Genomic DNA, 27752 nt, shown 5'->3' with positions numbered 1-27752 from the left:
TTTGGTTATTGAACAATCACTTTGACTCGTGTACCTTCATTCCATCCCTTTTCATTCATTCCTTTTTGCCCTGAGACATCTTAACCACAATTTCTAAAAGAAACATCAACTTCTCTTCCCTCTCCCCAAACCACCACGTTCATTGCCAATTTTCCGTTTATTCATTGTTTCTAATTTAACTTTTTTCCCTCTTCCCAATTCTTCTTCGCCTCTCCTTTTTTGTGTGTCGCATAGCCAATTCGATGATGATGACAATAAATGATACGACTTGTTTTTATAATATACAATCTAGAAAAGCTGGAATGAAATCGGAGGGATTCAGAAGTTAACGAAGTGACGGAACAGTTGTACAAGGGGTTCTGAAAATACTCGAGTTCTTTGTTCGTTTCCATTTTTTTCATGGATGGCAGAAATGTTCGCGGGAAAAACTTGGATATGTTTTAAATATAGAACAAAATATCTATATATAACTCATAAAAATTCTAGAAAACAGTGTAAGTTTCTAGAATAAACACCTCATATCGTTCGAAATTTGATGACGTGGTGATTCCAAGCATGTTTGAAAATTTTGCTTTGTACCGAAATGAATCAAGTTACCGTAAATACTGTATTATAACGGCACCTGTAATAGAATGAAAACTGTATTATAACGGCACCCCATCTATACTCAGAATTCATGAATATGATCATCCCGGTGTCTTTTTTTGGTTCTGATTAGAAGCAGCGTGATTAGTAACTTCTTGATCAGCCGATAGAACTCCCAAAAAAAGTTTTTCCGGTAAATTTTAATAAGTTTCTGAAACCACAAAATTTCTCTGGGAGCCGTTTGAAAAATATAACGGCATGCCGTTATAATACAGTATTTACGGTATATGGTAGTGAGTTCCCTTTATTGGTATGGTCATACCTTCTCACAATCAGTCGAGAATTGTAATTGAGTCCATTGTGATATAGAGAAAGTTCTGAACGGTATCATCAGTGTATGTTTTGTCTGGGATCTCAAACTTTGGTTATTGATTCAGAGAGATCTACATTGCACACTCCTTTGATTTAATACCTTAAAAACCACTAGGATCGTTTTATAATCGAGTGCGTTTGGATATATGAAAAACTCTTAAACTCTATTTTCTCTAGTTTTTTAGAAACTCCGTTGATCTAGCCACTTTACTATGCTCTACGAAGCGACAAAATCTGAAAATCTTCTTAACCCTGAAAATCGTTTATATATATATATATATACGTTTATCTACGTTCCGTCTTCTATCCGTTTGATTCTCAGATCCTGAGAAGCAGAGTTGCGCGGAAGTGATTTTTTCTATAACGGAAGTCGGAAGTAAAATTTCTAATCCGGAAGTCGGAAGTCGGAAGTCGGAAGCAAAATTTTGAAAACGGAAGTCGGAAGCCGGAAGTCGGAAGTGAAAAAACGCCCGGAAGTCGGAAGTTGGAAGTCGGAAGTCGGAAGTCGGAAGTCGGAAGTCGGAAGTAGATTATTTCGCAAGGATTCAAAAACTCCTAGAAAAAGTTCATAAAATTCGCCAAAATCAGTGAAAAATTAGTTTTTGGCTGAAGAAAAGCTCATTTTCTGTCTTTTTAGACCATTTTTCCTTCTATTTCTGCGAAATATACTTTTCCGAAATCCCACAATTATGGAATGACGGAAGTCGGAAGTAAACATCCGAAAACGGAAGTCGGAAGTCGGAAGTAAAATTTTCAAAACGGAAGTAGGAAGCCGGAAGTCGGTAGTGAAAAACAGCCCGGAAGTCGGAAGTCGGAAGTCGGAATTCCGCGCAACTCTGCTGAGAAGTTTTAAATCTCAACTTCTTACTTTCAGACGCGCAGAAGGTTTAACCGAAGCCTATGCATTGAGGCTATTCTAACACAAATTTATCATTTGCCATCTGCATAATGATTGCGGGGGAAGTTGTATCTCCATTTTCTTGTCACTATAACTTTTCATCAACCTTTACGCATGATGATACCACGAAGGGAAGTGATTACCAGACGGAGGAAAAAACAACGCACAAAAAGAGCCATCATGAGTCAATGTCTATCTACCCACACAGAAACACGAAACAAAAAAAAACAACAAAAAAAGAGAGAAAATAAGTTTTTTCAGATATCGGGGGATTCTAGCATATGACTTTCCGACTGAAACTATTCTCTGTTCATGCATCACTAAAATGTGTTTGGTGTGTGCTTCCATTTGAACTCTTGAATGTCTAAAGAGGGGGAGGTTGTGCAGGACGCTCCTCTCCCGGAAATTCAGAAATTTCTAGTACTTCCGATTCTGGTGGCAATTAGAATGATGTGAAAGAATCTATAAAGATTCACTTTATGACGTAGTGTTCCAAGGGAAACATCACACAAATCTAAATATCAAAGTAGGTTTCGAGGCTCCTGAGAATTCAAGGGAATCACATATTTACGCTTGAAGAGATTTCACTTCTTCGGATAGTTCAACTATGTATAGATTCATGGAAATAAAGGGGAAAAGAAGGAAATGGCGAATAGAAATATCACATGAATTTTTAATATTGAAGAGAAGCAAATAGAAGAAAGAGGGTCCGAAAAAAGAAGAGTCAGATTCGAATTGAATGGTAATGAGAAAGGAAATGTTGTGTTGTTTCAAAGTGGCGGGGGTCAAATAAAACATGGAAAGGTAAATGGAATTGTGTATTTTGGTCAGGAGATACATTTATTAGATCAAGTCTCACTGTACGGTCAGAACTGAAAGTTTCCGAACCCAAGAGTTCGCTATGCAATCAAAGTGATATTGGTATCCAATTGTAATGTTGGTTCATGAACAGCTGGTCAGGTTTGAAGGTGTAACTAATCTTTCGAAACGACCTGACAGCAGAAAACAGTTTACTGTAGCTTACAGTTATATATTGTGAATCGGTAAAGCTCAAAACTTCGGTGTTGATGATTTGATTTTCAACTGTGAGGATCGATTAGATGCGACTTTAAATCAAACCTGTAGCGCTTCCCGATAATATAAAACGGTTGAAACATGCAAGCCAAAGAATACAGTATTTAGTTGATCCTGACAGTAACTGCAGACGCAATCAGGCGAGCTGAAAAAGCTAAATTAACAAAACATGAATTTTAAAGAATGAACAAATCACTCAAAAAAAGAAGAAAAACTTCTAGAGATCAACAATACTGGGAATTACGATAATAAACTGCTGATTTAGATTCCATCTCAAGGACATGACTTTGATGTTTTCATTCTCCGAAATAAGCCCCAGCTTCGAAAAAAAACTCCGAAAAAAGCGGAACTTTTTTTCGGAAAAAAAAGAAAAATTCACATCTCCTCCTCACCTCGGCGACGAAACCTAACAACCAAAAAGTTCTCCTCCGGTCCACTTCTATTTTTCCACATTTCACCCTTCCGATTAATTCGTCATCCGTCTTTTTTGTCTCTTTTCCTCCCACTTAACCGACTATACGACGAATAGGCATTGCCGATTCGTCGAGATCTTCTTCCACTCATTTTTCATTCTCTCTTCATTTCTTCGTTCTCCCATCTTCTTCTTATTCTGGAGAAGAAACAAGTCTCTTTTCTTGACCAACACCTTTTTTTCTCTTTCCCCTCTCCATGTATTGACCGTTTATGCCCAGTTTTCTCCCCGATCGTCTTGTTCTCTCTTTCGATAACATATTATCTCAAATAATATTGTTTCGGACGACAATTCGGCATCGAGGTCGTTTGTTTTCAACAGTCGAACAACTTCCACGTGGCTCGTTTTTTAGCGTTAATGATCAACAATTATTTCGCCGAAAAAACTTTGTTTTCCTATCTTTACTGTATTAACAATTTTGAAAACGTTTTGTTTGTAACTGCTAGAATTAACTTTTTCACGAAATGTTTTGATCGAGTGATAGCATTTTCACAGTTTCAATAGATTTCAAGATTTAAATCACCTGAATATCACAATAGAACCATTTTTGTCCACTTAAGAAGGTGACGTGGCAAAGTTCTTGCAAATTTCTTGCGCGTCACTTCTCGCGCATTGTGTGCAAACACTCCGAAGGGTCCTCTGTCTGCAAGTTTGCGTGCCTAGGTTCCAACAGATTTTCTATTTGTTTTCCAGGATCCGTTTTCCATTTTTTTTCTATCTTCACAGAAAATTTTTCCATTTTTCTCTTTGCACCCGACAAAAATCGGTTCTTTTGTGTACATTCGGTAGCTTTTCACCTTTTCCAAACCCCTCGTTTAATTGATTTTCCTCTGGATTACCCATAAAAGTCCGTTGAGTGACGTCACTCTTTTCAAGGACTGGTACACGTGTAGCTCTTGGGTAATTCGTTGTTTTTCAGGGTCCTCTGAACCTAAAATGTGGAGGTATCCACTGTTATTTGTGTCTTTATGTTGGCTGGCGACAGGTATAATTAGTCAATTTTTGTTTGTCTGAAGTTTAATTTATTCTAATTTTAGCACAACAACAAAACGGAGTGGACGATCAGGAGAAGAAGCTTTCGAGTTTTGATGCTTGTAAAGCTGATATTCACAAACATTGTAGTAGAGTAAGTTTTTTTATTTAGAAAATTCCGCATTAAAATAAGAAAAACTGAATTTTACTTATTTTCAGCCCGATGTAGACCTAACGAGCGACATGTCAATTTTGGAATGTCTTCAAGACGCCGGACTATCTGAAACTGCTACTCTTTCCGAACAGTGTGAACAACTTGTGTGGGATTTTAAAGTAAGATAATTCTTTAATTCTCCGTTTTACACCTTCCAACTTTTCTAGATCAAAATCACTCAAGACGAACGATTTGTGAAGGCTGCCAAACAATATTGCGAGGAAGAACTCAAGGGCAACGCAGCTATGCAAACGTGTACAACACTGACACAACCTGGATTCGCATTGAGTTGTTTAATCGAGTTCACAAAGAATGTGACGGAATCTAGCAAGTGTCACGCTTTCTTGGGTAAGATTTTCATTTTTGAAAAGTTTCTTTTATCTTGAAAATTGTTATATTGGTCTATTTTTCAGCCCGTACCGAACGACTAGCCTTCTCCGACTTCCGTCTCGTTGGTCCATTCGTTACTAAATGTCGTGCAGTACTCGACCAATTCAAGTGTAACGTTCTCACCCCTGACCCAGCTCATAAAGGAGTTCGAGTGGCTCACACCCAGGGAATGGCCTTGGAATGTATTCTGGATAAAGTGGTGAAAAATGCGAAGACTCAAGCAGATGCGTTGGCTATACTTGGAGACGAATGTAAACATGAAGTGTTGAGGCTTGCTGAGATGCAGGCTGACGATTTCCATTTGGATCGACCACTTTTCTTCGCTTGTAGACAGGACAGAGAGGTGTGTTTTGAGAATTTATCTTGAATCTGAACGTCTGAATTTTCAGAGATACTGTAAAGATGTTCCATCTGGTCAAGGAAAAGTGTTCGAGTGTCTCATGCAAAACAGAAATGACAAGTTCATGGATACAGAGGTAAATTTTTATTAGATGTTACATCAGTTTCAGTGCTATTAAACAATACAAACAACTTTTTTTCAACACACACCACTGTTTGCATAGCTGCTACATTGCATTCCTAAATATGGTAATTCTCTTTTTTTCAGTGTGGAAATCTGCTTGCCGAGAGAGCGTATCTCATGGGAAGAGACTACCGAATGGCTCATCCACTTACCAAAGCTTGTCAACCGGAATTGACAAGATACAAGTGTGAACCACAAAATCAAATTGAAGCGGCCGCCCATTTCCATCTTGCTTGGATTCTTCTCTGTCTGGAAAATGGAGCAAATCAACCGGAGCACAAAGAACTCCAGCCATCGAAAGAGTGTGCTCATGAAATGATTACTCATCGTCAAATGATGATGCAGCACTTCCGAATGGCACCCGAACTTGTTCTCAATTGTGCACAGGAAATTGATAAATGGTGTAGTCCACGTGGAGATATTGAGGCCGAGGGAAGAACTCTTCATTGTTTGATGGAGCATGCTGAATCTAGAAATGAAACATTGAAACTTGGAGCACAATGTCTTCAAGCTGTTCAACAAGTTGTAAAAGTTGCGGATATTGGAAGAAACTACAAGGTTGACAAAGTTCTCTATGGGTCCTGCAGAGCTCTTATTGATGGACCATGTGCTCAAGACGCCGTTTCTGAAACTGCCACACTGACCTGTCTTATGAAAAATGTGGATAGTCCGGATATGATTCCAGAATGCGAAAAACGTCTTCTTGAAGTTCAATACTTCATGGCTAGAGATTGGACTCTAGACCCACAACTTTATGAGGCTTGTCATCAAGAAGCAGTCAGTAGATGCTCTGCTGTTGACAACTGGCACCAACAACATAACACTGACAACACTGTTGACCCTGGACCGCAAGTTCTTGCTTGTCTTTACAGAAGTGCCTATGATGAACAGAATCCACTCTCCCAAAAGTGCGGAACTCAAGTTCGTCAACTTCTTCATGTCCGTGCAATTCGTGTCAACTTGATCCCTGAAATCGAGGATGCTTGTCGTGATGCTCTTTCGGAGTTCTGTTCCCACAATGTGAAGCCATCTGAGGAGATGATGTGTCTTCAACAGAACTTCGAGACTGACAGCTTCAAGAGAAAGTACGGACAATGCTTCACTCAGCTCACCAAATTCACAGAAATGGAGGCTAAAGACACGAAATTGAATAGAGCATTGAGTAAGGCTTGTAAACCAGTTATCTCTACTCACTGCGCTCAATTCGCTTTGGAGGATATTGATCATGGAGATGTTTTGGAGTGTCTTGTGAATAACAAAGATGCTAAGGAGATGACTACCAAATGTAGATCATATGTCAACCATTTCGAGCTCATCTCTTTGAGAGACTATCACTTCAGTTACAAATTCCAAAAGGCATGCGCCGCTGATATTGAACAGAATTGCAGAGATCATAACAACGATAAGTGAGTTCCCTAAGCGGAGAAATTATTTCCAACACTAAAGTTTTCAGGGGAGAAATCATTCGATGTCTCTCGGAAGTTCGATTCGAGCACAAGGTACTTGGATCACCAAAAGATTTGACCGACGACTGCAAGAAACAACTCAAAGTGGCTTATCTTCAACAAGAACAGGTAGAAGTAAGTTTTGTTCGGTGTTGTTCCTGTCTTTTGCATGAGAAGTCGGTTATTTTTCTGGAATGATTAGAAAGAAGAGAGTTGGTGTTTTTAAAGTTTAAAGTTTTGACGGGAAAAGTGCACGAAAGTTTTCACTGGGTTTATTCAAAATACTTCAATCCAACTCTCTTCTTGAAAAGAACCACTTCGAAAATCACACTAGCAATTTGTCCCACGTTTGGTTGTGTTGTTGTCTATCCCATCACTGTGTCTTGTCTATCAACCCATCTGTTTTAGAATGCTTCGCTTGTTTTATGAATGTTTCAGAGTTTATTTATTTTACTGGCTAAAAAGGTGTTTCACTCAAAGTGAGATAGCTTTTTAGCCAGTACTATTGACTACCCCAACTGCCCTCATCCCTTACCCTTACTAACCTCTCCTATTTTCAGTTCGACGATAAGGAACATATGGCTGATGCTGATCCAAAACTCTCTCAAAAATGCTCTCGTGAAATCCAAATCTTCAAATGTAACACCGCTGAAACCTTCGAAGACACTGTCGAATGTCTCCGTTTGAACTTTGAACAGCTTGGACCTGACTGCAAATCGATGATCTTCTACAGAGAGAAAATTGAGGCTGTTGATAACTCGATGGATGATGAATTGCAGAAGAAGTGTAGATATGATATTGGAAAGTTCTGTGGAAATAGTGACTCTGAGAATGTTTTGGAATGTTTGACCAACACAAAGATTGTGAGACTTCTCCAAAGAGAATGTAAGGCTGTTGTCAAGGAGAGAATGCAAGAATCTGCGAGAGATGTTAGACTGAGACCACAACTTTTGACATCTTGCAGAAAGGAAGCCGAGCAATAGTGAGTATTCCGATCATCAAAGAAAAAATAAATAACTATTTGTTTTCAGCTGCCCAGAAGACATGAAGAAGATCAACATGCCTCAATACTCTCAAACTGTTCTTGATGGAGTCGTGGTTTCATGTCTTCGTGAGAAGTTCCGTCAATCTATCTCCGACCAAAATCACATTGAATTCTCTCCACGATGTTCCGCTGAAGTCTCCAGAGCTATCGTTGAGGCTGAATTTGATCCACAACTTGATCCACCACTCTACAATGCTTGCAAGTCAACCATCAATTCGCATTGTTCTGCCACAATTTTAGAATCTGGAGGACATTTCGATAATGTTATGGAGTGTTTGAAGGCTGACTTCAACAAGGGACTCATCAAGGATAACGCATGCTCTGGACAAGTTGCTCGACGACTTCAAGAATCACTTGTTGATATTCATTTGGATCCTGTTTTACACGAAGCATGTGCCATGGATATTCAGAGAAATTGCAGAGATGTGCCACCAGGTCATAGTAGAAGTGAGTTTTCATTTGACTGGTTTTGAATAAATATTGAAATCTTTTAGTCGTAATGTGCTTGATGGACTTCGCCGACAAACAACAACTATCCAAGGAGTGCAACACAAAACTCAACGATAGAAACAAGTTGTGGATGAAGGCTCACTCAGAGTTCCAGATGGCTCTACCTGACTCGTGGCATGCCTTTGCCACGTTGGTCATGGAGCATCCGGAGAGAAATTCCATTTTGGGATACTTTGCTGGAATTGTTGTATTTATTCTTTTACTTGGTTGCTGTTGCGGAAGAGTATCGAAGAAACAGTATATTGAAATGAAGAATCGTTAAGTTTTTAAATCAGTTTTTTTGTAGATTTTTCTAAATATTTATGTATTGCGAAACTGTGAGTCATGTATCATAATTAATTATCTCTACGTGCATACTTTTTGGTTGTGTTAATTCAGCTATTTCTCTTCTTGTCACATTTAATGGTATAACTTATTCCCTGTCTCTCTCCCTCAATCCAGTCGTATTTTGATCCATAATTTGGTTGTGTTTCTATATTCTTCAAATGTTTTTATTGAAACTTCGGGTGTTTTTGTTTCTCTTGTTCCTTCCCGTTCATTTTTCGCTTTGTTCTTTTCCTTTTTTCTCACTTTCCTCATAGAAATCTCTAACCGACTATATATCGGATAGAAGGTTTCAATAAAGATTTCATTGTTTTTACAATTTATTTTCTCTTCAACTCATTTACAATTTCATGAATCTCCCGCCCCTTAGTCTCTGGTAGATAACGGAATAGGATGAGCATACTGATGAAAGATGGAATAGAATATAGAATGACAAAAGCATAACTTCCAATCAAAGAATACAATGGGAGTACTGTAAACGTAGTGATCACAACCATTATAGTATTGATAGCATAAGCAACTGATTGAGCAACACTTCGATGCTTTTGGGGCACTAACTCTGAGGAAATGAACCAAGAAATTGGGCCGACACCGGTTCTGAAACTCGTTTTTGAAGAAATCAAGATAAGAGAAATCAACTAACCCATAAGTGTATCCATAGACGATGAGAGCTCCAAGACATCCATATTTCATTGGATCTATCAGAATACGAATTTTTGCGAAAAATACAAAGGCGAGAAGAGCCAAGTTGTTCAGAAAAGTGAAGAGAAGAAGCAGTTTTCGACGACCAACTCTGGAATAGAATAGATAATAGACTTACAGTACCGCTCAAAAGTATATTATGTTTTGCATTTTTCAGTGAAAAAAATCCCAACTTTTAGAGCGTGTCATAGTAAAACTAACTGTCTCACAAAACAACTTTTTATAGGGTCGAACAGACCAAGAATAGAACTCCATTTTCGTAGTTGACAACTTTTCTGTACGGACACTTCCTAGAGAGTTATGGTCATTTTAAGACGACAGGTCCAAAATGGCACTATTTTATACTGAAATTGATCGATTTGAGGGAGAAATTATTTTGTTATAACTTACTAGGAAGTGCCAATACAAAAACGTTGTCAACTACAAAAATGGATTTCTAGTCTTGGTCTGTTCCAAGCCATAAAAAGTTATTTTGTGGGACAGTTAGTTTTACTATGACACACTCTTAAAGTTAGGCATTTTCAACTGAAAAAGGCAAAACATAATACACTTTTGAGCGGTACTGTACAACAATTTCAAGTTTAAAATTACCTTTCAATAATAATTCCGCCGGTAATGGTACCTGATACATATGCCAGACTCATTGCAGTTGTACTCCACTCAGCGATTTCTGATTCTACGTTTGCATTCTCAAGGAAAAATGTGGAAGACAGTAGTAATGCCCATAGTCCAACAGTGTTTGTTAGTGCAGAAACGCTGAGAATTAGAGCCATTCGAAGATGTGATTCCGTGAATAGTTCTTTCATTTTTTGAAGTCCTGTAGTAGTTGAATTATCTGAATCTGAGTCCATTTCACATTCTGCCTCTTTTCGAATATCTTCTAAAACTTGTTTCGCATCTGAATCCATTCCATGATAATATTTCACTGAATCGATTGCCTTTGATTCGTTTTCCTTCGATATCAATAAGAATTTTGGTGTTTCCGGAAGGATGAATAGTGCTAAAGTGAACAGAAAACAAAATGGAACGACGAAGAAACAGAGCCAGAAAATATGAGATCCCAGGATATAATCTTGACCAAGAAAACTTCCGACCATTGTCATTGAGGAGTACGAGACTTCACTCAAGAATGAGAAACTCCCTCGGAGATGGGTGGGAGAGCATTCCTAGAAAAATATAAGTTCTAGATATTTGAATTCTGAATACCTAGATACCTGTAGGAGCAGAATACAAGATTGATAAGTTACAGCCATGCATATCGAAGTGATGAATCTAGAAGCAATCAGAAGCTCAGGGCAGTACCAAATAATAGAGAGACATTGTAAAATGGAAGCGATAAATGCGGTAGAGTTTCCGATTAAGAAACCAACTGAAATTATTTTTTTTAGAAATTTAAAGCTTTTCACCACTCACCTTTTCTTCCGAAACGATCATTGAAAATCGGGCTGAACCAAACTCCAATGAAGTATCCGACAAACCAGCAATTCAGGAAAATGTTCCATATGAGGTCATATTTATGTTCACTCATGAATACATGACGACGAGATAGGGAAGTGTTTAGAAAGGTCTGAAAACTTATAAATATAAAAACGAAAAAATAGAAACTACTGTACCTTGAACTCATCCACTGAAGTGTTAATATAAGTAGTTGAAAATCCATAATTGAAGTTTGCAGCGAAAGAAATCAACACAAATATTCCTAGCTGCCTGAGAGTTGTCATTTTAAAAAATCAAGTGCACACTGCACATGTGAAACTTTGCCCCTTTCGTCAGTAGCATCCACTTCTTATCACTTTGTAGGCAATAAGTCAGATGGCTACAAATTAAAGTGTATGTTTGTTTATCAATTCCATTAAAATCAAAAAGCAAAGTTGTCAAAAAGACGTATTTATTTTTGAAAGAGTTTTTGAAAATAGTTCTCCTACAAGTCTAGATATGTTGCATCCTTCTCAGCACTATCCTTTGAATGATTCTCTTTAGGACGGCACTTTTGCAAATAAGTGTAAAAATCGAGTCGATGTGAATCACAGCATTTATTGAAAACCTGAATTCGAAAGAGTCACCGACGTACTGTACCGTGCAAAAAGATACGAACTTTGACCGTTTTCAGTTGAAATTGTTCAACTTTGAGAGTGTGTCATGAAAATTCTGGTTGTCACACCTAGTAGGTTTTTAATGAATCTTAGAAATCAAAAGTAGAGCTTCATTTTTGAAGTTGACAACATTTTTGTACGGTCACTCCATAGAGAGTTATGGTCATTTTAAGGGGACAACTCAAAATTCGCACTATTTTGCCTTGAAATTGGCGATTTGAGGGAGAAATTACTTTGTTGATATGTAACTTGCTAGGGAGTGTCCATACAAAAAAGTCGTACAAAAATTAAGCTCTACTTTCAATCCTTATGATTCATGAAAACCTACTACGTGCCACAATCAGAATTACCATGACACACTCTCAAAGTTAGAAGATTTCAACTGAAAACTGGCAAAGTTCGTATATATTTTTTATTTTTCGGTACTGTATATCTCCCTGTTTGTCCTCACCTCCAATGGACAATCCTCTAGTCCTTGACAACCGGGAACCTTAGTTGTCAAATCCAACAGTTGATGATTCTCCTCAGTGATCTCTTCCGGTTTGTACAAAAACTTCACAAACGGTTTCCCATTTATCTCCCAAAGTTCAATTACTATCATTACACTGTAGTTTGGTTCCTCTTTCGGTAAAATCGACTGAAGGTACTTGAGGACACTGAACGCATCCAAGACACCACCTATTAGCCAGTCTTGCTGAAAATAAATGGGCACGGGTTAGTTGAATTTTTTCAAATAATTACAGTAGAGTATGCGTTGAATTTTCTTGTCGTGGTGTTGCTCAAATGAGATTCCCAGGCTTTTCTGAAATACGAGAACTCTTTGATTACTAAATGATCCAGACGAACGTCAAATCATTTAACAACTTGTTGATAATAAGTCCGAAACGAATTTGTATCAATTCAGAATCACCGACACCATTATTGAAGTCTCGTACTTCAAGATATCCTGCTGCTATCTCCTTATAGTGTTGCAAAACGTTATCCGGCAAAGGCACATTATTTCTGTACTGAAAATATCGAGTCTTGAAAATCGGAAACTCTGGAAGTTTCCTACCATGTTAATGTACATATCAGAATCTGTGACATTGAATGTTTCAAAGATTTTCGGTTTTTGATCGAGACACTTCAATGCTTCTATTTCACTATTTAAATGTTTGTTAAGTAGACCGGGACATCTTTTCTTGATGATCTTCCTCTTTGCTTTACATTTGGAAATACCTCCCGTCAGAAGGAAATCATTATCCTTTCTGCTCACAACCCCCACTGTTTTGTATTTTTGCTCAGGGGTTTGGAACATTGCAGAGCCAATAGTCGAGGCGGTACTCAAAACACGACTCATTTGACGAGAAAACCATCTCATCTGCAACTTTTTTATCAGAATTTCAATCTTTCGAATACAAAATATACCTCGTGATTGACCAATGACTTGTTCAAAAACCCACTATCCACATATCTCTTTTTCAAGAATAGACCGACCAGATGACTGTGATTGAAGCCACGCTGGAAACAAAGATTATCAAAAGAACTCTCCGTAGAACCCCTTACATCTGTCAATTCCCCTCCACCCCTCGGGAAATACATTTTATATTCCTTCGGAAGTCTCCCTGGAGCTCGTGCACCGTGTCGGAAAAGCTGAAAATCAGTGAAATTAAAATAAGGATCAAAGAAATCTGGAGACTCACGACTTGTACGAAAATTAGTTGTTTCTTTTGTTGTGAGCCTTCTGTAGAACTTGTTGATGGAGCAACGGTAGTCTTGGTGACGCCAATCAGCGCCTGAGCAGTTGGTTTTTGGTATTCCTCCGAAGACGAGGGAAGTGTCAAGTATAGAATAAGAGCAATAGTGGCAATGGAGACAATGGAAGCCACACCGATGATTCTAAAGATTTTCAGATTTTAGTACCTTTGCATAGTTCCTCAAACTCACATCACTTTCTTCATACTGAACCATCCATCATCTTTTCCAGCCATGCTGTTCACCTGTGATTCCGTCTCGACATCCGTATCCACTTTCTGAGTTGTTGTGATATCAGTTTTGATGGAACTCATAATTTTCAAGTTATGAAATTGTTAGAGTTATCAATAATAGAAGTTTATCTAACAGGGAATATGAGGGAATGAAATAAGTTTCCAGGCGAACAATTCTGAAAAAATGGAACACGTGGAAGAAAAAGGATTGATCTGTCTGTGTGTCCGTTTATCCGAAAACATTTAAAATCCATATACATAAAAATTTATTCTGGAATCTCATTTGATTGTTGAATAGGAACATGGACAATTGTGAAGTGTCCTGCCAAAAGTGCAGTCTTCAGTTGATCATGCTCACACTCTTCGTCATCAATAACAAAAGTCGGGTCGTTTCGTTCTTGCTCGTCAAGTATTGATTTATTCCACCAATTTGCCTCATTGACACCTTCAAACACAATATAGACATTCTTTTTGTGCCTCGATCCAATTCGAAGATCGTCCAGAATTTCACGGGTTCTCCAGATAGCTTTTGGCTTGTGATTGGTTGGTTTGATTGCGTAGATCACAGCGGAGAATCTGGAAAAATTCGAATTATAGTCACTTATTTATTGCCTTTCACATACCGATCAGCTGGAACGTTGTATTCTTTCACAATATTTTTACAAGACAGTTGAAATGTGAACTTGGTTTTGGATTTGACGATTGTGTAGTTTGGCTCCACGTTATACTTCGGTGGTCGTGTGGATTTCCATTTCACAAGGATATCGACGTCTTCCTGATTATCAAATTCGTATTGAACAAACTGTTTTTCGGGAGTCATTTTAAGTGAAACCTGAAAGAGAATTCATTGGAAATGAGTTACTTTCAGAAATATCACTTACAAAATCATAAGGCTTGAAGTCCAGCTTCGTCAATTCAACTTTTCGTGCGGACATCTTACTCCAACTTACAATAAAATAATCGCCTCTCCAAAATAACAATAAAAATTCATCTACCTTCCACGTGTCATTATTCGTACGTGTCACTATGTTTGCTCTATTTCTTTCTAGTTTTTTCACCCACAGTGACCTTTCCACAGGTTTCTACGTACGTTATTTAAATTTTAAAAAATAATAAAAGATGATAATTCGATGATAGGCGGAAAACTAACGAAAAAACCTGTTGGAATTCTTATGAAAATGTGTTGAAATACAATCGGACACAATTATTAATCATTTATTGAGAGCTTCTCATTTTCAGCGAAATACACGTTTCGAATAAGACAGTTTCTGTTGCTCGAGATGACTTTTGACCTTCAGATGTCGTTCCACTCATCAGATCCTTCTCTTCAACGATTACAAGTAATTAGCTTTATAAACTTTATGATAACAATTTTAACGAATCAATACTTACAGTAACTGGACCAAGAACCGATTTCTTCCACCAATCGGCGTGATTTATTCCTTTCCAAATTACAAAAACTGTCTTCTTATGGGTCTTTCTTAACAAAAGATTCTTCTGAATCTCTTTGTTATCCCACACTCTCGTTGCATCCACTCCTGTTGATTTTATGGCAGATATAGTTGCGGATAACCTGAAAATATTCTATTTCGTTTTTGAAAACCACAGTGAAGTTCAGACAAACTTGTCTGCTGGAGCATTTTTCTCTTTTTCGATTCCATTGCATATTATTTGAAAAGCCGTTTTGGTTCTGGATTTTAGAGAAAGAAACCTGGAAAAGTTCAAGCAAATTTCAGCGACACAGCTCCCGACAACTTAACGCATCATAAGGGTTGAAATTCAGTTTTGTTAATTCAATCGTTTCTTTTGCCATTATTCAAATCGCCAATTCCAGAATAACTTTGAAATCGAATCGTGGAGCAACTTCGAAAACCTACAAATCCGTTTCCAAAATCTGTTTACGAGACATCTGACCAACTGCATTTTTACGTTAGTGGTCAAAATTCAAGCCTGGTTTTACCATTTTGTAGTATTTAGTATTTTCTTCAAGATTGGGCTTGAAAATCTGCAAAGTTTGACCTCTGACGTGAAGTTTCAGTAAGTCAGATGTCTCGTAAGCAGGTTTCGAAAATGGATTTACAGGTTTTCGAAAATGCTCTTTCGATCTCTATGGTTCGATTTTTGACGGTTCGCTTGTGAGATAGTGAGAGGGTGCAGAGAACCGGGTGTTTGACTTCTTTGCTACTTCTCTACTAGATGAACTATAATGGCAATACCGACGTATCTCGGAGATCATGTGAAATATCAAATATTTTTAAAGTAAGAAAATGCTAATTTTGATTTCAACTTTGATTCCGATGTAATCTCACAATGACCGACATCATTTTGAACTTTCCAGGATCCCCCAGTTCAACTGAAAATGAACTATGACCAGTTCTGCGAAACTCGATAACGGTACGCCATGTGCTTTGGTCAGCCACATAAAACACCTGAAACTGAATACCTGGAAACCTCATTTCCCATAAAACCATCCATTCCATAACCTCGTTAAATTTGGTCATTTCTCTCTTTTCCATTATTACAGTCCTACTTTGACCTCCAATTAGTTCGCCTTTTCTTCCTCTTTCGAACTTTTTTCTTTTTTTTTCTTTGTGAAAAAATGTCACATTTCAAAAACCTTACCCTACACTGGTGCTAATAACTTATTATTATTCCGGTACTGGAAAAAAAACTGACCATGATGAGATGTGTGTGTGTGTGTGTGTGTGGGAGGAGGGTGTCTTTTGTGTGAAGAAGAGAAAAGTGAAAACTGTCATTTATACTCTTTTGACTATTCGATTGCATTGATGCGTGGACTAGACACCTCAAACCATTTCATGAAATATAAAAATTGCAAAGAAGGAGAGAAAAGTTCGATGTAGAACTTATGAGAGTAGGTCAAACATCAGACCTTCCCTGTTCGGATATCCTAGATGTCAATAGATCTGTCAGTCCAGATGTCCCATGGACGAAGATGAAGAGATCAATTCTTCTCTCAGAAGTTTTCTGCCATTCCCCGTCTGACCTGATACCTGATTTATCAAAATATCAGTGAAACGAGAAAATTCCTCCAACGTAAACAAAAAGTTACGAAACAAAATTGAACATTTTTTGTTACCTTGCTGTTTGATTTTTTACAAAAAATTGGGGAGAGACAATTCTAAAATAATTGGAGGTCACAGTGTACGGAAATGATGGGATAGAAAATAAGAAAAAAAAAAGAAGAGAGATGATGTAAAGAGGAACACTTTGTGTCGATGGTCAGATGAATAGAGAAAAGAGAGAGACATCTGGATGAACAGATTTACAGACAGAGAGACAGAGATACCTATTATAAATTCACGACACTGCGCCGCATGGCTTTAAAGGCGCATCTAATTTGTTCAAAATGGTCTCGAAGCGAAAAACATTATTTGCATTTATTTTTAGACCTGCAAAGCTCGAAAATACGGTATTTGATCTATTTCAACTACGAGACCGTTCCGCGAAATTTCTGAAAAATTAGATGCGCCTTTAAACCCATGCGGCGTAGTGTTGTGAATTTATAATACATCATAGATATAGATCTGGTCTGACATGTACCTACACGGCTACGTTTTACCTAGAGTGTACCTTGAGTTGGCCTTGGGTGTATCTTGAGTATCAATTAGCGCTCCAGAGAACCATGATAAAATAATGGCATGATAGGACAAACCAACACACAGATAGACATAGTCTTCTTTGAAGTCTAATCACATTAGTCAAGGGGATGCCAAACCGATTGGTCAAGAAGAAGCAGTAACCTTCATCGAAACGAAAAATTCCTCTGACCTACCCGTATCTTTTGTTTCAGCCACCTCCCTCCCTTCTAGACAATGGTCATCTTTTTCCGTCGGACACACCAAAATTAGAGGGGGTATCATTTCGTGTCCTTCTGGGCACCCCGCACGAGAAACACAAACTTTCACTTTGCTTGTTTTAACACAACAATAGAGAGAAACAGTATCTCCGGTAATATGTCGAAGCAATACTCAATTTCAGTGATGAAAAAATTTCGAGGTAACTTCATGTCATTCATACCCCCCCCCCCCCCGTCCCACAACAATATCTATTGTCCTTTCGGACCCCGCCCACTCCTTCTCGAGTCCATCGAGGCCTCGTGTAGGCTACGCAATGGGCGGAGTCTCTTTAAAGAGACTGGGAGGAAGGACACCACTACATAACGCCCGAAACCGTCTCTTGTCTCTGTCTATCAGTTGGGAAGAGACAAAAACTCTTCGTCGCCTATATCTTCTAGAATTATCTCAATTCGCTGCTTCAGAGGAACAATGCATCTGGTCAAGGCTTCTCTTCTCCTAATTGTACTCATTTTCGAGTCGACAAATGCCAAATTCCACCCTCATTTCTATAATTTCTTACTTGGAAAGTTCGGAAAACCAATTGCTGAAGATTTGCTGCGGCCTGATCTTGGAACTAAAGGATCCTTCGGTGGCGGTAATCCAAACGCAACGTGAGTATTTTTGTTAAATCCCATGAATCTAAAAATATTTCTGAGAAGAGTTTCCCAGGTAAACTTGACTCTAACTTCCTTCAATAGCAAGTGATATAGTTCAAACTTCGTGACAATAATTCTCAATGCTTTACAACATTCTCAGAAAATTTCATGACCATCAGCTCAAATGAGAGAAAGTTATAGCGTAGGAAACTCTTCGAAGTCTAATAGTCTGGTCGATGCATGGTCGGAGAGATTTCTGAAATTCACACCAAGACGTTTAGAAATTTTCATTGAAACATCCAAAGTTCAACTTACTCAACTTACTCAACTTCCGATATACCACCTCATTTTCTTAACCTTCTACTCTACAGAATAATCATGTTCCTCCCCTCCAAATCAAGGCTACAGAACGCCACATTCACTTCCTTCTAGCCTCTCCTCCAAATCGGTACTAAACTTCATAGACCCCCCAAATCTATGAGATCTAGAAACTTGTAGCACTCCCGAATCGTCCAGCTTTGTTTTGATCAGAGATCTAGACATGTTAGCTAAGAACTAGTGACTGACCGAATGATCAGAACAAAACATGACCTGGATGTTCTAATCACCAATGATTATGATCTACAACTGACATCATCTGCATGCTAATATTTTCAATTTAATTGAAAACAAAAGAACAAAAAAGGAATGGGTGATCTTTTTAGGGGATGACGTTTCCTTTTTTAGAATTTTGAGAGTAGACGGTTGTCACTTGACCTCTACAAGTGTAGCCTCCACTTGTACATTTTGTTCTGTATGGATGACTATACCCCCGGGGGAAGTCTTCAATTAGTTGTGGTCAGTCGTTTTCACTTAAATGTGGTTTGTGTCTGTTCCCTCCGAATCCCCATCACAGTATCCTTCAAATCCATTGACTTGACTTCTCAGATGACGTCACAAATCCCGATTTCTGATCGGATCGTTCCTAACCTGATCTTCAACAAACACCCCCCTATATCCTCCCATTCAATGAAAAGATTCGACAAGTTCTATTTCAATAGAAAGATGTTTCAGGGGTCTTCCGATTGTGGTGATCCACGGGTTGGCTGGTTACGCTGGATTATCGAAGAAGAGTTTGCTGAATAAGTACTACTCTTATGGGCAACCAAAGGGAACGGTATTCGCGACGACTTATGCTAGAGGAAAGCTTATGGACTCGTTGCAACATGGCATGCAATGTGATTATGTGTTGAAGGTAGGTAGGCATCAGGGATTGGAAAGCTCAACACCAAGCAGCTTATATACGGTCGTCATTAGATTTTTGACAAAAGAACACGGTAGTCATAAGGTTTACGCTTTTGCCCGCCGTTCAAAAGGTTGCGAGTTCAAACCCCACTCCACCCAAAAATCTTTTGCCTTTCTGATTTCTTCGATTTCTTCGTCTACGAATTAGGGTTTGAACTTAAGGAGACTCCATGAAGGTAAATGACGACAATACCTATTAAAAACGTCATTGAATCCTAACACAAACACGGCACTAAACTAAACTGACCATTAGTCTTTGCAATGATTTCACAGCACCTTCGGGGATGTATATCCTATCAGACCAATAGACTGATTCTCTTTGCAAGACATGGATCATTGTGTAGTGAAACTATTATCATCGTCGACGTCTTCGTTATCATTAAAGTCTCCAAAACCGTTATCATCTCAACATACTTCTTCTTCTTCTTCTCCCTTTCTTACCGCCCCGCGCCGTTCTGACGCCGTTTCTGTGCGCCTACACCCATGTAGTGAATGTGTAGTTTGTGATGGTCACACACAGAATACTGGTGGAGTAGCCATAACTTGGTAGAAATAGAGAACAAAAGGGAAAAATGATGGTCGGTGATCTTTCAAGACGGATTGATAAGAAGGATGTCAAGAGGGAGGTGATGACGTCGAGACACGGGCGCATGGAGAGGAGAAGGACGTGACCCGAAAAATGAATAAAGAAGGAGAAGTTGTTTACATAACACACCCATCGAAATCCGGGAGAATTGGGGGATTCCCAAATGTTCAAGGGATTCAAGTCCGACTTATTAAACTCAAAATTATTCCAGGTCCGAACTTTGATCCTCGCTGTTCATGAGTACACTCAGAAGCCAGTCAACATCATCGCGTGCTCCATGGGATCCCCAATTACCAGAAAAGCAATCCTTGGAGGACACTGTGTTGATAGTGGAGTCAACCTTGGACGCCCAATTAATCATCTCATTCATAACTATGTCTCGGTTGCTGGGGCCAATCACGGAGCTATCATGTGTGCCCGTCAACCATTTGTCAATGGAATTTGCAGTTTGACTCATGGTCTCGATTGCCGATCGAAGTTCTTGCAAGAAATTAACTCACAGTAAGTTCAATAAAAAAGGTTTAAAAAAGGAAAACGCAGGGTGGAATTGAACCAACAACCTTTTGCACGAGAGACAAAAACTTTAACCATGAGACCACCGTGTTCTTTTTATGAACTTGTCTTCGTGGCAATATATATAAGCTCAACGTTTTCAGAACCTTAAAAATATATCTCAAGAACAATTGTCTTTATTTTAGACCATTCCAATACGGAAAAAACATGTTCGCCATCTATTCCGTAGCTGATGAAGTCGTTGGACTCCGAAACACTTGCGGAGAAATGTCTTCGCCATTGGAAGGAGCCACTCCAATCGTCAAAACACGTCTTCTCCACGGTGCAGTCATCGGCGGAACCACTGAGGATCAATGGAGATCCCTCCAAACTCCATAAATCACATTTGTATCATTTTGTACCTTTCATTCTCAATTGTACCCATCGCTCTTTTATTCTTCTCTTTGACATCAATTTTCCTGTTCTGATCTCGGTTATTTTCCAATTCCCAAAACTCTGTCCCTCCCTGTTGATTCGAATTCGTTGCTTTCATGTGAAACTATGTGTGTATATTGTTAAAACAAGTTAATAAAATAAGTACAATTTCTGTTTTTTGATTTCTAGAAACACGGAAAAATAGTTTGTTCTGATTTCTTGATAATTACCAAAACACATGAAACGACGGCATTGTTCAATTGACCAATTTGGCCTTACGACCAGTCATATTGAGATCGGAGACAATTACTCGACGCGGAGATCAATCTAGACACATATCGCGACGAAATCACATCTTTTGACATTTTTCCACTAGGAAATCGCTTCAGAATCAGTTTAGAAAACCCCAGAAGACGTCAAGGATTTTCTGAGAGATACGGTAAGCGACATTCTGCAGGCATCAGACCTCACGCGCAAACACATACACTTTCACAACGCGTTGGTCCGTCCCAAATTTCCGGTTTTCGAGGGTCTCTTGCGTTTTTTCCGGGTAAACACTCTCACCAATTGTATAATTGTAAAATTTCCCTATTGAAGTATGCAGAAATATTGATTTACTCATAATCTCACAATTCCTACTCTCCAAACCGATATCCTCTTTCTCTTCCCGCTTTAATTTATTTCCAATCATTTCGTTTGCAGGTAATCGAAAAACACAATCATGACTGGATTAAACTCGTAAGTTACCATAGTTTTTGTTTCAAGTAATCAACATTAATTTGTTTTCAGAATCACTTCAGCACCGGAAGTCGTCAGTTGGGCCGAGGCGGTCGAGCAAGATAGTGAGTTCACTTTTTCCTTTATTGAAACAGAATAAAACGTGATATTTTCGTTTTCTTTCTGCTGAATGCTATTACTCGTTTAATATTTAAATTTCAAAATGCCATTTACAGACGCTCCACACATACAAGAGGATGCCGATGGAACTCGTACCGAAACTGCCATCACCGAGGTCGATGGAGTGAGATACAAGGTTTGTTATTCTGATAGCATAAACGAATCGTTCAATGTTTCACTATTCTCCACATCAAAAACACTAATTTCATTCTAAAAGATAGCAATAATACGAAATTCTATTCAAATCATTTCAAACTAATATTTTCAGATTGTAACAAAGTTCAAGGTGATCAACAAACGTGTACCACACGTTGTTGCCGCTCGCAAACAATGGGTGAAGTTCGGAAGTTGCAAAGGAGAGCCACCAGGTCCACAAGTCGCCACGACCTACGTCGCTGAAGAAGTTGAAATGCAATTCACTAGAAACCGTGCCGGAGAACAAATTCTTGATGTCCAAGAAGACAAGCAGACTGCAAAGACTACCAGCCGTGAGCATTGTCGTCATTGCAAAGGAAATGACCATTGGAGTACACATTGCCCATATAAGGTCATGTATCAATTGGATGAAGAGAACGATGCCAACCAAGATGCTGATAGCAGTCGGAACCCATTGGGACGTCAAGATGGACGCCAAATCGACAGAAATCGGTATGCTACCACAGAAACATTTTCTAGACGTCTTCTAGACTGTTTCATGTTTTTGAATGCAAAACTCTAGTTTTAAATTTCTCTTAATGTTTCACTCTTTTCAGCAGTGATGAGAATACATGCCGTGTCACAAACCTTCCGCAAGAGATGAACGAAGACGAGCTCCGCGACGTCTTCGGAAGAATTGGACGTGTCATACGAATCTTCATCGCCCGCGACAAGATCACCGGTCTCCCCAAAGGATTTGCTTTCGTCACCTTCGAATCTAGAGACGACGCCGCTCGTGCCATCGCTGAGCTCAACGACATCCGAATGTATCACATGGTCCTCAAGGTCGAATGGACTCGTCCAAGCACCTAATCATTTTATTCTCTGGAAGTTTATTTGTTTTCTTGACTTATTTATGTTCTTCGTACTTGGGCCTCTCTCCTATTGTTCCTTTCCCGCTGTTTTTTCCTCTTTCTAATGGTGTAGAATGAGTTTTGCAAATTTTAAAGCATCTGGTTCTGTAATGCAATTCTCGAGCTGACTGGAGTTTGATATTCACAAAAAGTTGTTGGTGTTTCTCTTTTCTTTTCCCCTTTCAGTCTAAATAATGAATCTATCCGTTTTTCGCATTTCAAACGAGAATGATACATGTTCGAAACGGTTCTGTCCAATTAGTATTCATGTTTAATCTCACGAGCACTTTCATATGAGAAAGTTCAGATGGGTTTTCTGAAAATCCTTCGGAAGCAGCGAGCGAGAGAACGCGAAATGCGTATTCTGATTCTCGGATTAGATAATGCCGGCAAGACGACTTTGATGAAGAAGTTTCTCGATGAACCGACAGATACAATTGAGCCAACACTTGGATTTGATATTAAAACAGTGCAATTCAAAGGATTTCAATTGAATTTATGGGATGTCGGCGGACAGAAAAGTCTTCGATCGTATTGGAAAAATTATTTCGAGTCGACGGACGCGCTGATTTGGGTTGTTGATTCATCGGATAGAGGTAAGAGAGGAGAAGATCACGCGGGATAAATGATAAGTACAATTTATTCGAATCGCCTCACATGAAAAAAAAGAAAAGAATAATAAGCCTATTTTAAAAATTGCTGACTCGACTACAGAAGCATTTTTCTAAACATTCCAAAGAAACAAATACGGAATTTCCCTCAATATAATTTAAATTTTCTCCAGAACGACTAAACCAATGCTCCGAAGAGCTCAAAAAACTACTCCAAGAGGAACGACTATCCGGTGCATCTCTTCTCGTTCTCGCTAATAAAAGTGACCTGCATGGAGCGATTGATGTGAATTCGATTGCTCAGGTAAATATTTCAATAATCACCTTTTGCCTTGAAAACTGAAATTCCTAATTCCAGGTGCTCGATCTCCACTCAATCAAATCACATCACTGGAAAATTTTCAGTTGTTGTGCACTTTCCGGCGAACGATTGATTCAAGCGATGACGTGGCTTTGTGATGATGTTGGAAGTCGGATATTCATTCTTGATTGATATTTTTATAGCTTTTACTATTGCTTGCTTCAGATCTCTTTCTAACTTCCCGGCTTATTTAAAATGTACATAAAAATTGGAAAAAAGCTTCATTTTTCATCGAAAAACAAACTTAAAAATAAATAAATTAAAAAATTGATTTCGAGAATTGCACTCGGAGATTCCGGTTGACATGGTAAGTGTTTTTCTAGCAAACTGATTGTTCTTTCTTCGATGGGATCATCAATCGGACCACAATCATGTAAGTCATGAAAATGGCGACGAAAATGGTGGAAGCAGCGATGACAGTGGCGATAGAGACAGCGAAGTAGCTGATACAGAAGCCTTGTCCGAAGGAGTCGTATCCGATTTCGCTGGAAGCGACGAGAGCTTGAGCAGAGGAACGGAGAGAGGCTGGGAGCTGAAAGAAAAGAGATGACTAAAGAGTGAAAAGAATAATGAGATAACTTACATCTCCTTCCAAAACTTCCAAAGTGGTCAACTCGGCGCGAACATCCAAAACATTCTCCATAGCCTCAGCGGATCTCTTCTTCAAAACTCTGAAGAACTGGGCGGTCTGGTTGGCTTGCTTGACGGCTCCGAATCCTTGAGGCTCAGAACAAGTTGGACGAGCACACTCCTCATTTGGCTCCTTGACAGTGATGGAGATTTGACATTGGTAGAAGAGCTGAGAGCGATCAGCATATTTGTAGACGTGAGCCTCTTGTCCGGCCATCAAATCAGTTGGATACTCCAAGTTATTCAACAAGAATTTGTCGAGAGCACAACCGTTCTCGTCAAGAATTTGGACGGTATCACCGTTTCCATCATCGACTGTGCAAGAGTGAACAACAGCGCAGAAGGTGTCAACAGTCTCGGAATCACAGGTCCATTTGTGATAGACTTGTTGTCCGATGGTGGCGAATTGAACTGGTTCTCCGGTTGGTCCTCCGTTGAGAATCTCGTATTTGCAGATTGGCATTGGGACAACTTGAGTTTGGAAGGCGGTGGTGAGGTCGGAAACTTCGATTTGAGTGGAGACGGTCTTGTCGGCTTCCATGTAGAAGCATTGGATACGGTAGGCGCTGAAAGATATTTGGTGGGAAAACTGGACGAACAAACAGACTTACCGATCGACTTTGGTGACGAATTGTGGATGGAAGGAGACGACGACAGTGGTGGTGACAAAGACTCCTTTTGGATTCAATGATCTGGTACGTGCCACGTTGCAAGTGTCGAATGGAAGCTCGATTCCGGCAACTTGCCGTCCTCCCTCGTCATTTCTGCACTCTTGTTGATCGAAGAGTCCCTTCACGTAGACGTGTCCTTCGAATGCGTTACGGGTGTTGAAGTTTACTGAAGAAGTTTAAGTTATCGATGTTCTGGTCGTATATCAGAAGTATAGTGGACATCTGGACAAACATGTATTGAGATAGACTATACCTGTGATAGATGTTGGTCCACATTCGATCTCTGGCTCTCCTTCTACATTATTATCGACTGGAATTGCAGACACCGAAGCTGCCAGTAAACACAGTCCGAGACCCAATGTAAACCTTTGCATTCTGGAAACGATATGAATAAAATGCCTTGAATTTATCGAGAAAAAAATTGAGAAGCTGAAGGAATATTGTGGTGTCTCTTTTTTGAAAAACGCTCTTTTATATGACGGAAGGCGGTTATCGGTGGCTGATCATCTGTAGGCATCATTGAAAAAGGAGGCGGCAAGTCGAAACGATATGCCGAACTTTTGAGAGGGAGAGAGAGAGATGGCACCGCCCACTTTTCAGTTGGGAAGGTGAGTTTGATGGAAGAGGTGGATTCGTTAGGTGGGTTTGAGGTGAGCAGTGAAGCAAGGTAACAAGGGATTGAATAAGTCCTTGAAGTTACTTTTTAGAAGGTTCCAGACATGAATCTCCTGTAAACCTGATATGTCTAGAAAGCTGAAGACGTGAGGATTCTGAATCGGTTTACAAAATTTTTCTAGCTTCAAAATGAACCGAGATACTAGGTTTCTCAGTTTCAACGGCCGAATGAATAGTTCTTAGAAGGCAAACCCTGTATCTCGGTTTATTTTGATCATGGCGTAAATTTAAAAACAGATTCAGAATCCTCACGTCTTCAGCTACCAATCCATATGGATGATCTTTCAGGAAATTTGTGGCTATGCTTTGAACAAGCTGGCAATCATGTCTTGTTGCTAATGAAAATCAATTTCAGAGGAAGTCTAGCGATGCGAAAGTTCTGAAATTTAGCAAAAAAAAACCTAAAACCGTTTTGTTCAGAACTCTTAAAAGAATCTCAAACCTTAGAAACTTTGGGACTAACAGAAAGCACTCTCGATGCTCTATAAAGTTTTTCAAGTTAAACTTGAACCCATTCGAAAAGAAAAAACTACTAAAGTAGTATCACCAGACGAGATCAAAAGCATTCCACGGACCTCCTAAATACAACGAATCGAAACCAGAAAAAGTGTAAGAATGCCACCCGAAACCACGTCTCCAAGCACACAACAACCTTATTCTTCCATTACACATACTTGTCCTAATCAATCCGTCATTTTATTGGGACAACATTGGACGCCCAGCGACTCAATTTGCCTTTGTATCACCCACACTGATATACAGATATAGACTTGTCCCGAGAAGAAGTGAAAACGGATGGATTTCGGCATAATTAGGCTATTATCAAAACGACAAGACATGAAGGAGAAGATAGAAGGGTTTATTAGCTTTGTGATGATAATGATGATGTTGATGAAAGGGGCTAGGTAGCCACTTTTATTTTTCAGTGATTTATTTATGGATTCATCAAAGGGTTAGTCAGAAATATAAATTATGAATCTTTGAAGTTAAAAAATAGACTGAAAACAAACCACCAACTAAACTTCTCCTAGCAATTTCCGAACTTTCTTCGTGTTACTCGTCAAAAGAAACAGTAATTAGGACATAACTGTCTGGGAACAGTGGCTAGGTGACAAAGTGGACAACTTCTGGTAGTTTTGGTTGATGGATTTCCCAGACTGTGAGTATGATTCATGTTTGTCTATAATGATTCTGTTATTCATTTACAGTTGTCCATATACAGTACCACTCAATAGGATATGAACTTTAGTCGTTTCAGTTGAAAATGCAAAACTTTGAGAGTGTGTCATGGTAAAACTAACTGTTCCACAAAATAAGTTTTTATGGGATCAAATAGAACAAGAGTAGAGCTTCATTTTTGTAGTTCACAACTTTTTTGTACGGACACTCCCGAGCAAGTAACATATCGATAAAGTTATTTATCCCTCAAATCGTTCCATATATCTCAACTGTCGTATTTTATAACTGGAATACTCAATGGATGTCCACTTTTAACTCGTGAATCCAAATTTCCATTGCTAAATTTCTAGCTTGACTGATGCCCTTCAAAAGCGCCCAAGGGGCACCAGACTATCTACCCAACAGATACATTCCAAGATTCGAAACTTCTGACTCATCTTCACTATTTCATTTAAAAAAATGTTAAAAATGTCATAATTCTCTCTCTCACACAGAAAAACTGTCTGAAATCTAAAGGTCGGATCTCTTTACGTCATCACACCTCCTTCTCCTCCATCATCTTCTCCGGTAATCGTCCTTGGACAAAAATTAAAAATGCATAATATTTTGATAAAAATTTTGAAGAACCGGATTTCGGACCGCTCGGAAAAAGAGGAATAGAAACGTGTAATGGTCAGTCAACATATGCAAATGAAGAGAAAGGCGGGAGAAGGAATAAACGAGTCTTTTTTAAGAAAATAAAAAATGAATGTGAAAAAAGAGAGAGGGAATGGTCACTAAATTAGAATATGAAAAGGGGGATAGTCCTTATGACATATAATGAGAGAAGTTACTAGTTATTAT

The 27752-nt window shown here is 38.9% G+C and overlaps 7 protein-coding genes across 7 annotated transcripts; 4 read left to right on the top strand and 3 right to left on the bottom strand.

Moving 5' to 3' along the window:
* Positions 1 to 4337: 4337 nt before the first annotated feature.
* GCK72_004991 (uncharacterized protein) lies at positions 4338 to 8762 on the top strand (the record flags this gene model as incomplete). The annotated part of the gene is made up of 11 exons (XM_003117208.2): positions 4338 to 4386; positions 4439 to 4527; positions 4593 to 4706; positions 4755 to 4935; positions 5001 to 5320; positions 5367 to 5453; positions 5585 to 6906; positions 6954 to 7080; positions 7506 to 7927; positions 7977 to 8437; positions 8485 to 8762. 11 exons carry the CDS (start codon positions 4338 to 4340, stop codon positions 8760 to 8762), a joined length of 3450 nt encoding a protein of 1149 aa, XP_003117256.2.
* Positions 8763 to 9144: 382 nt separating this feature from the next.
* GCK72_004990 (uncharacterized protein) lies at positions 9145 to 13667 on the bottom strand (the record flags this gene model as incomplete). The annotated part of the gene is made up of 13 exons (XM_053724976.1): positions 9145 to 9421; positions 9468 to 9617; positions 10118 to 10692; positions 10741 to 10895; positions 10940 to 11093; positions 12071 to 12313; positions 12361 to 12421; positions 12466 to 12626; positions 12674 to 12979; positions 13027 to 13119; positions 13165 to 13251; positions 13302 to 13497; positions 13546 to 13667. The coding sequence occupies 13 exons, from the start codon at positions 13665 to 13667 to the stop codon at positions 9145 to 9147; spliced, it is 2580 nt and encodes an 859-aa protein (XP_053589170.1).
* A 185-nt stretch (positions 13668 to 13852) lies between these two features.
* GCK72_004989 (uncharacterized protein) lies at positions 13853 to 14521 on the bottom strand (the record flags this gene model as incomplete). The annotated part of the gene is made up of 3 exons (XM_003117063.2): positions 13853 to 14162; positions 14210 to 14418; positions 14468 to 14521. 3 exons carry the CDS (start codon positions 14519 to 14521, stop codon positions 13853 to 13855), a joined length of 573 nt encoding a protein of 190 aa, XP_003117111.2.
* A 3351-nt stretch (positions 14522 to 17872) lies between these two features.
* GCK72_004988 (uncharacterized protein) lies at positions 17873 to 20800 on the top strand (the record flags this gene model as incomplete). The annotated part of the gene is made up of 4 exons (XM_003117081.2): positions 17873 to 18054; positions 19093 to 19273; positions 20121 to 20410; positions 20608 to 20800. 4 exons carry the CDS (start codon positions 17873 to 17875, stop codon positions 20798 to 20800), a joined length of 846 nt encoding a protein of 281 aa, XP_003117129.1.
* Positions 20801 to 21557: 757 nt separating this feature from the next.
* On the top strand, positions 21558 to 22741 carry GCK72_004987 (uncharacterized protein; the record flags this gene model as incomplete). Its single annotated transcript, XM_053724975.1, has 5 exons — positions 21558 to 21574; positions 21626 to 21678; positions 21790 to 21869; positions 22002 to 22381; positions 22486 to 22741. The coding sequence occupies 5 exons, from the start codon at positions 21558 to 21560 to the stop codon at positions 22739 to 22741; spliced, it is 786 nt and encodes a 261-aa protein (XP_053589169.1).
* A 348-nt stretch (positions 22742 to 23089) lies between these two features.
* Positions 23090 to 23886, top strand: GCK72_004986 (uncharacterized protein; the record flags this gene model as incomplete). Its single annotated transcript, XM_003116936.2, has 3 exons — positions 23090 to 23378; positions 23567 to 23697; positions 23752 to 23886. 3 exons carry the CDS (start codon positions 23090 to 23092, stop codon positions 23884 to 23886), a joined length of 555 nt encoding a protein of 184 aa, XP_003116984.2.
* Positions 23887 to 24073: 187 nt separating this feature from the next.
* On the bottom strand, positions 24074 to 25429 carry GCK72_004985 (uncharacterized protein; the record flags this gene model as incomplete). The annotated part of the gene is made up of 4 exons (XM_003117084.2): positions 24074 to 24286; positions 24338 to 24950; positions 24996 to 25221; positions 25309 to 25429. The coding sequence occupies 4 exons, from the start codon at positions 25427 to 25429 to the stop codon at positions 24074 to 24076; spliced, it is 1173 nt and encodes a 390-aa protein (XP_003117132.2).
* Between the last annotated feature and the right edge of the window lie 2323 nt (positions 25430 to 27752).

Source organism: Caenorhabditis remanei, chromosome II (assembly GCF_010183535.1).
Source record: "Caenorhabditis remanei strain PX506 chromosome II, whole genome shotgun sequence".
NCBI classification, from domain to species: domain Eukaryota; kingdom Metazoa; phylum Nematoda; class Chromadorea; order Rhabditida; family Rhabditidae; genus Caenorhabditis; species Caenorhabditis remanei.
Note: the sequence above shows the minus strand (reverse complement) of the source record. Positions and strands in the feature narration are given on the sequence as shown.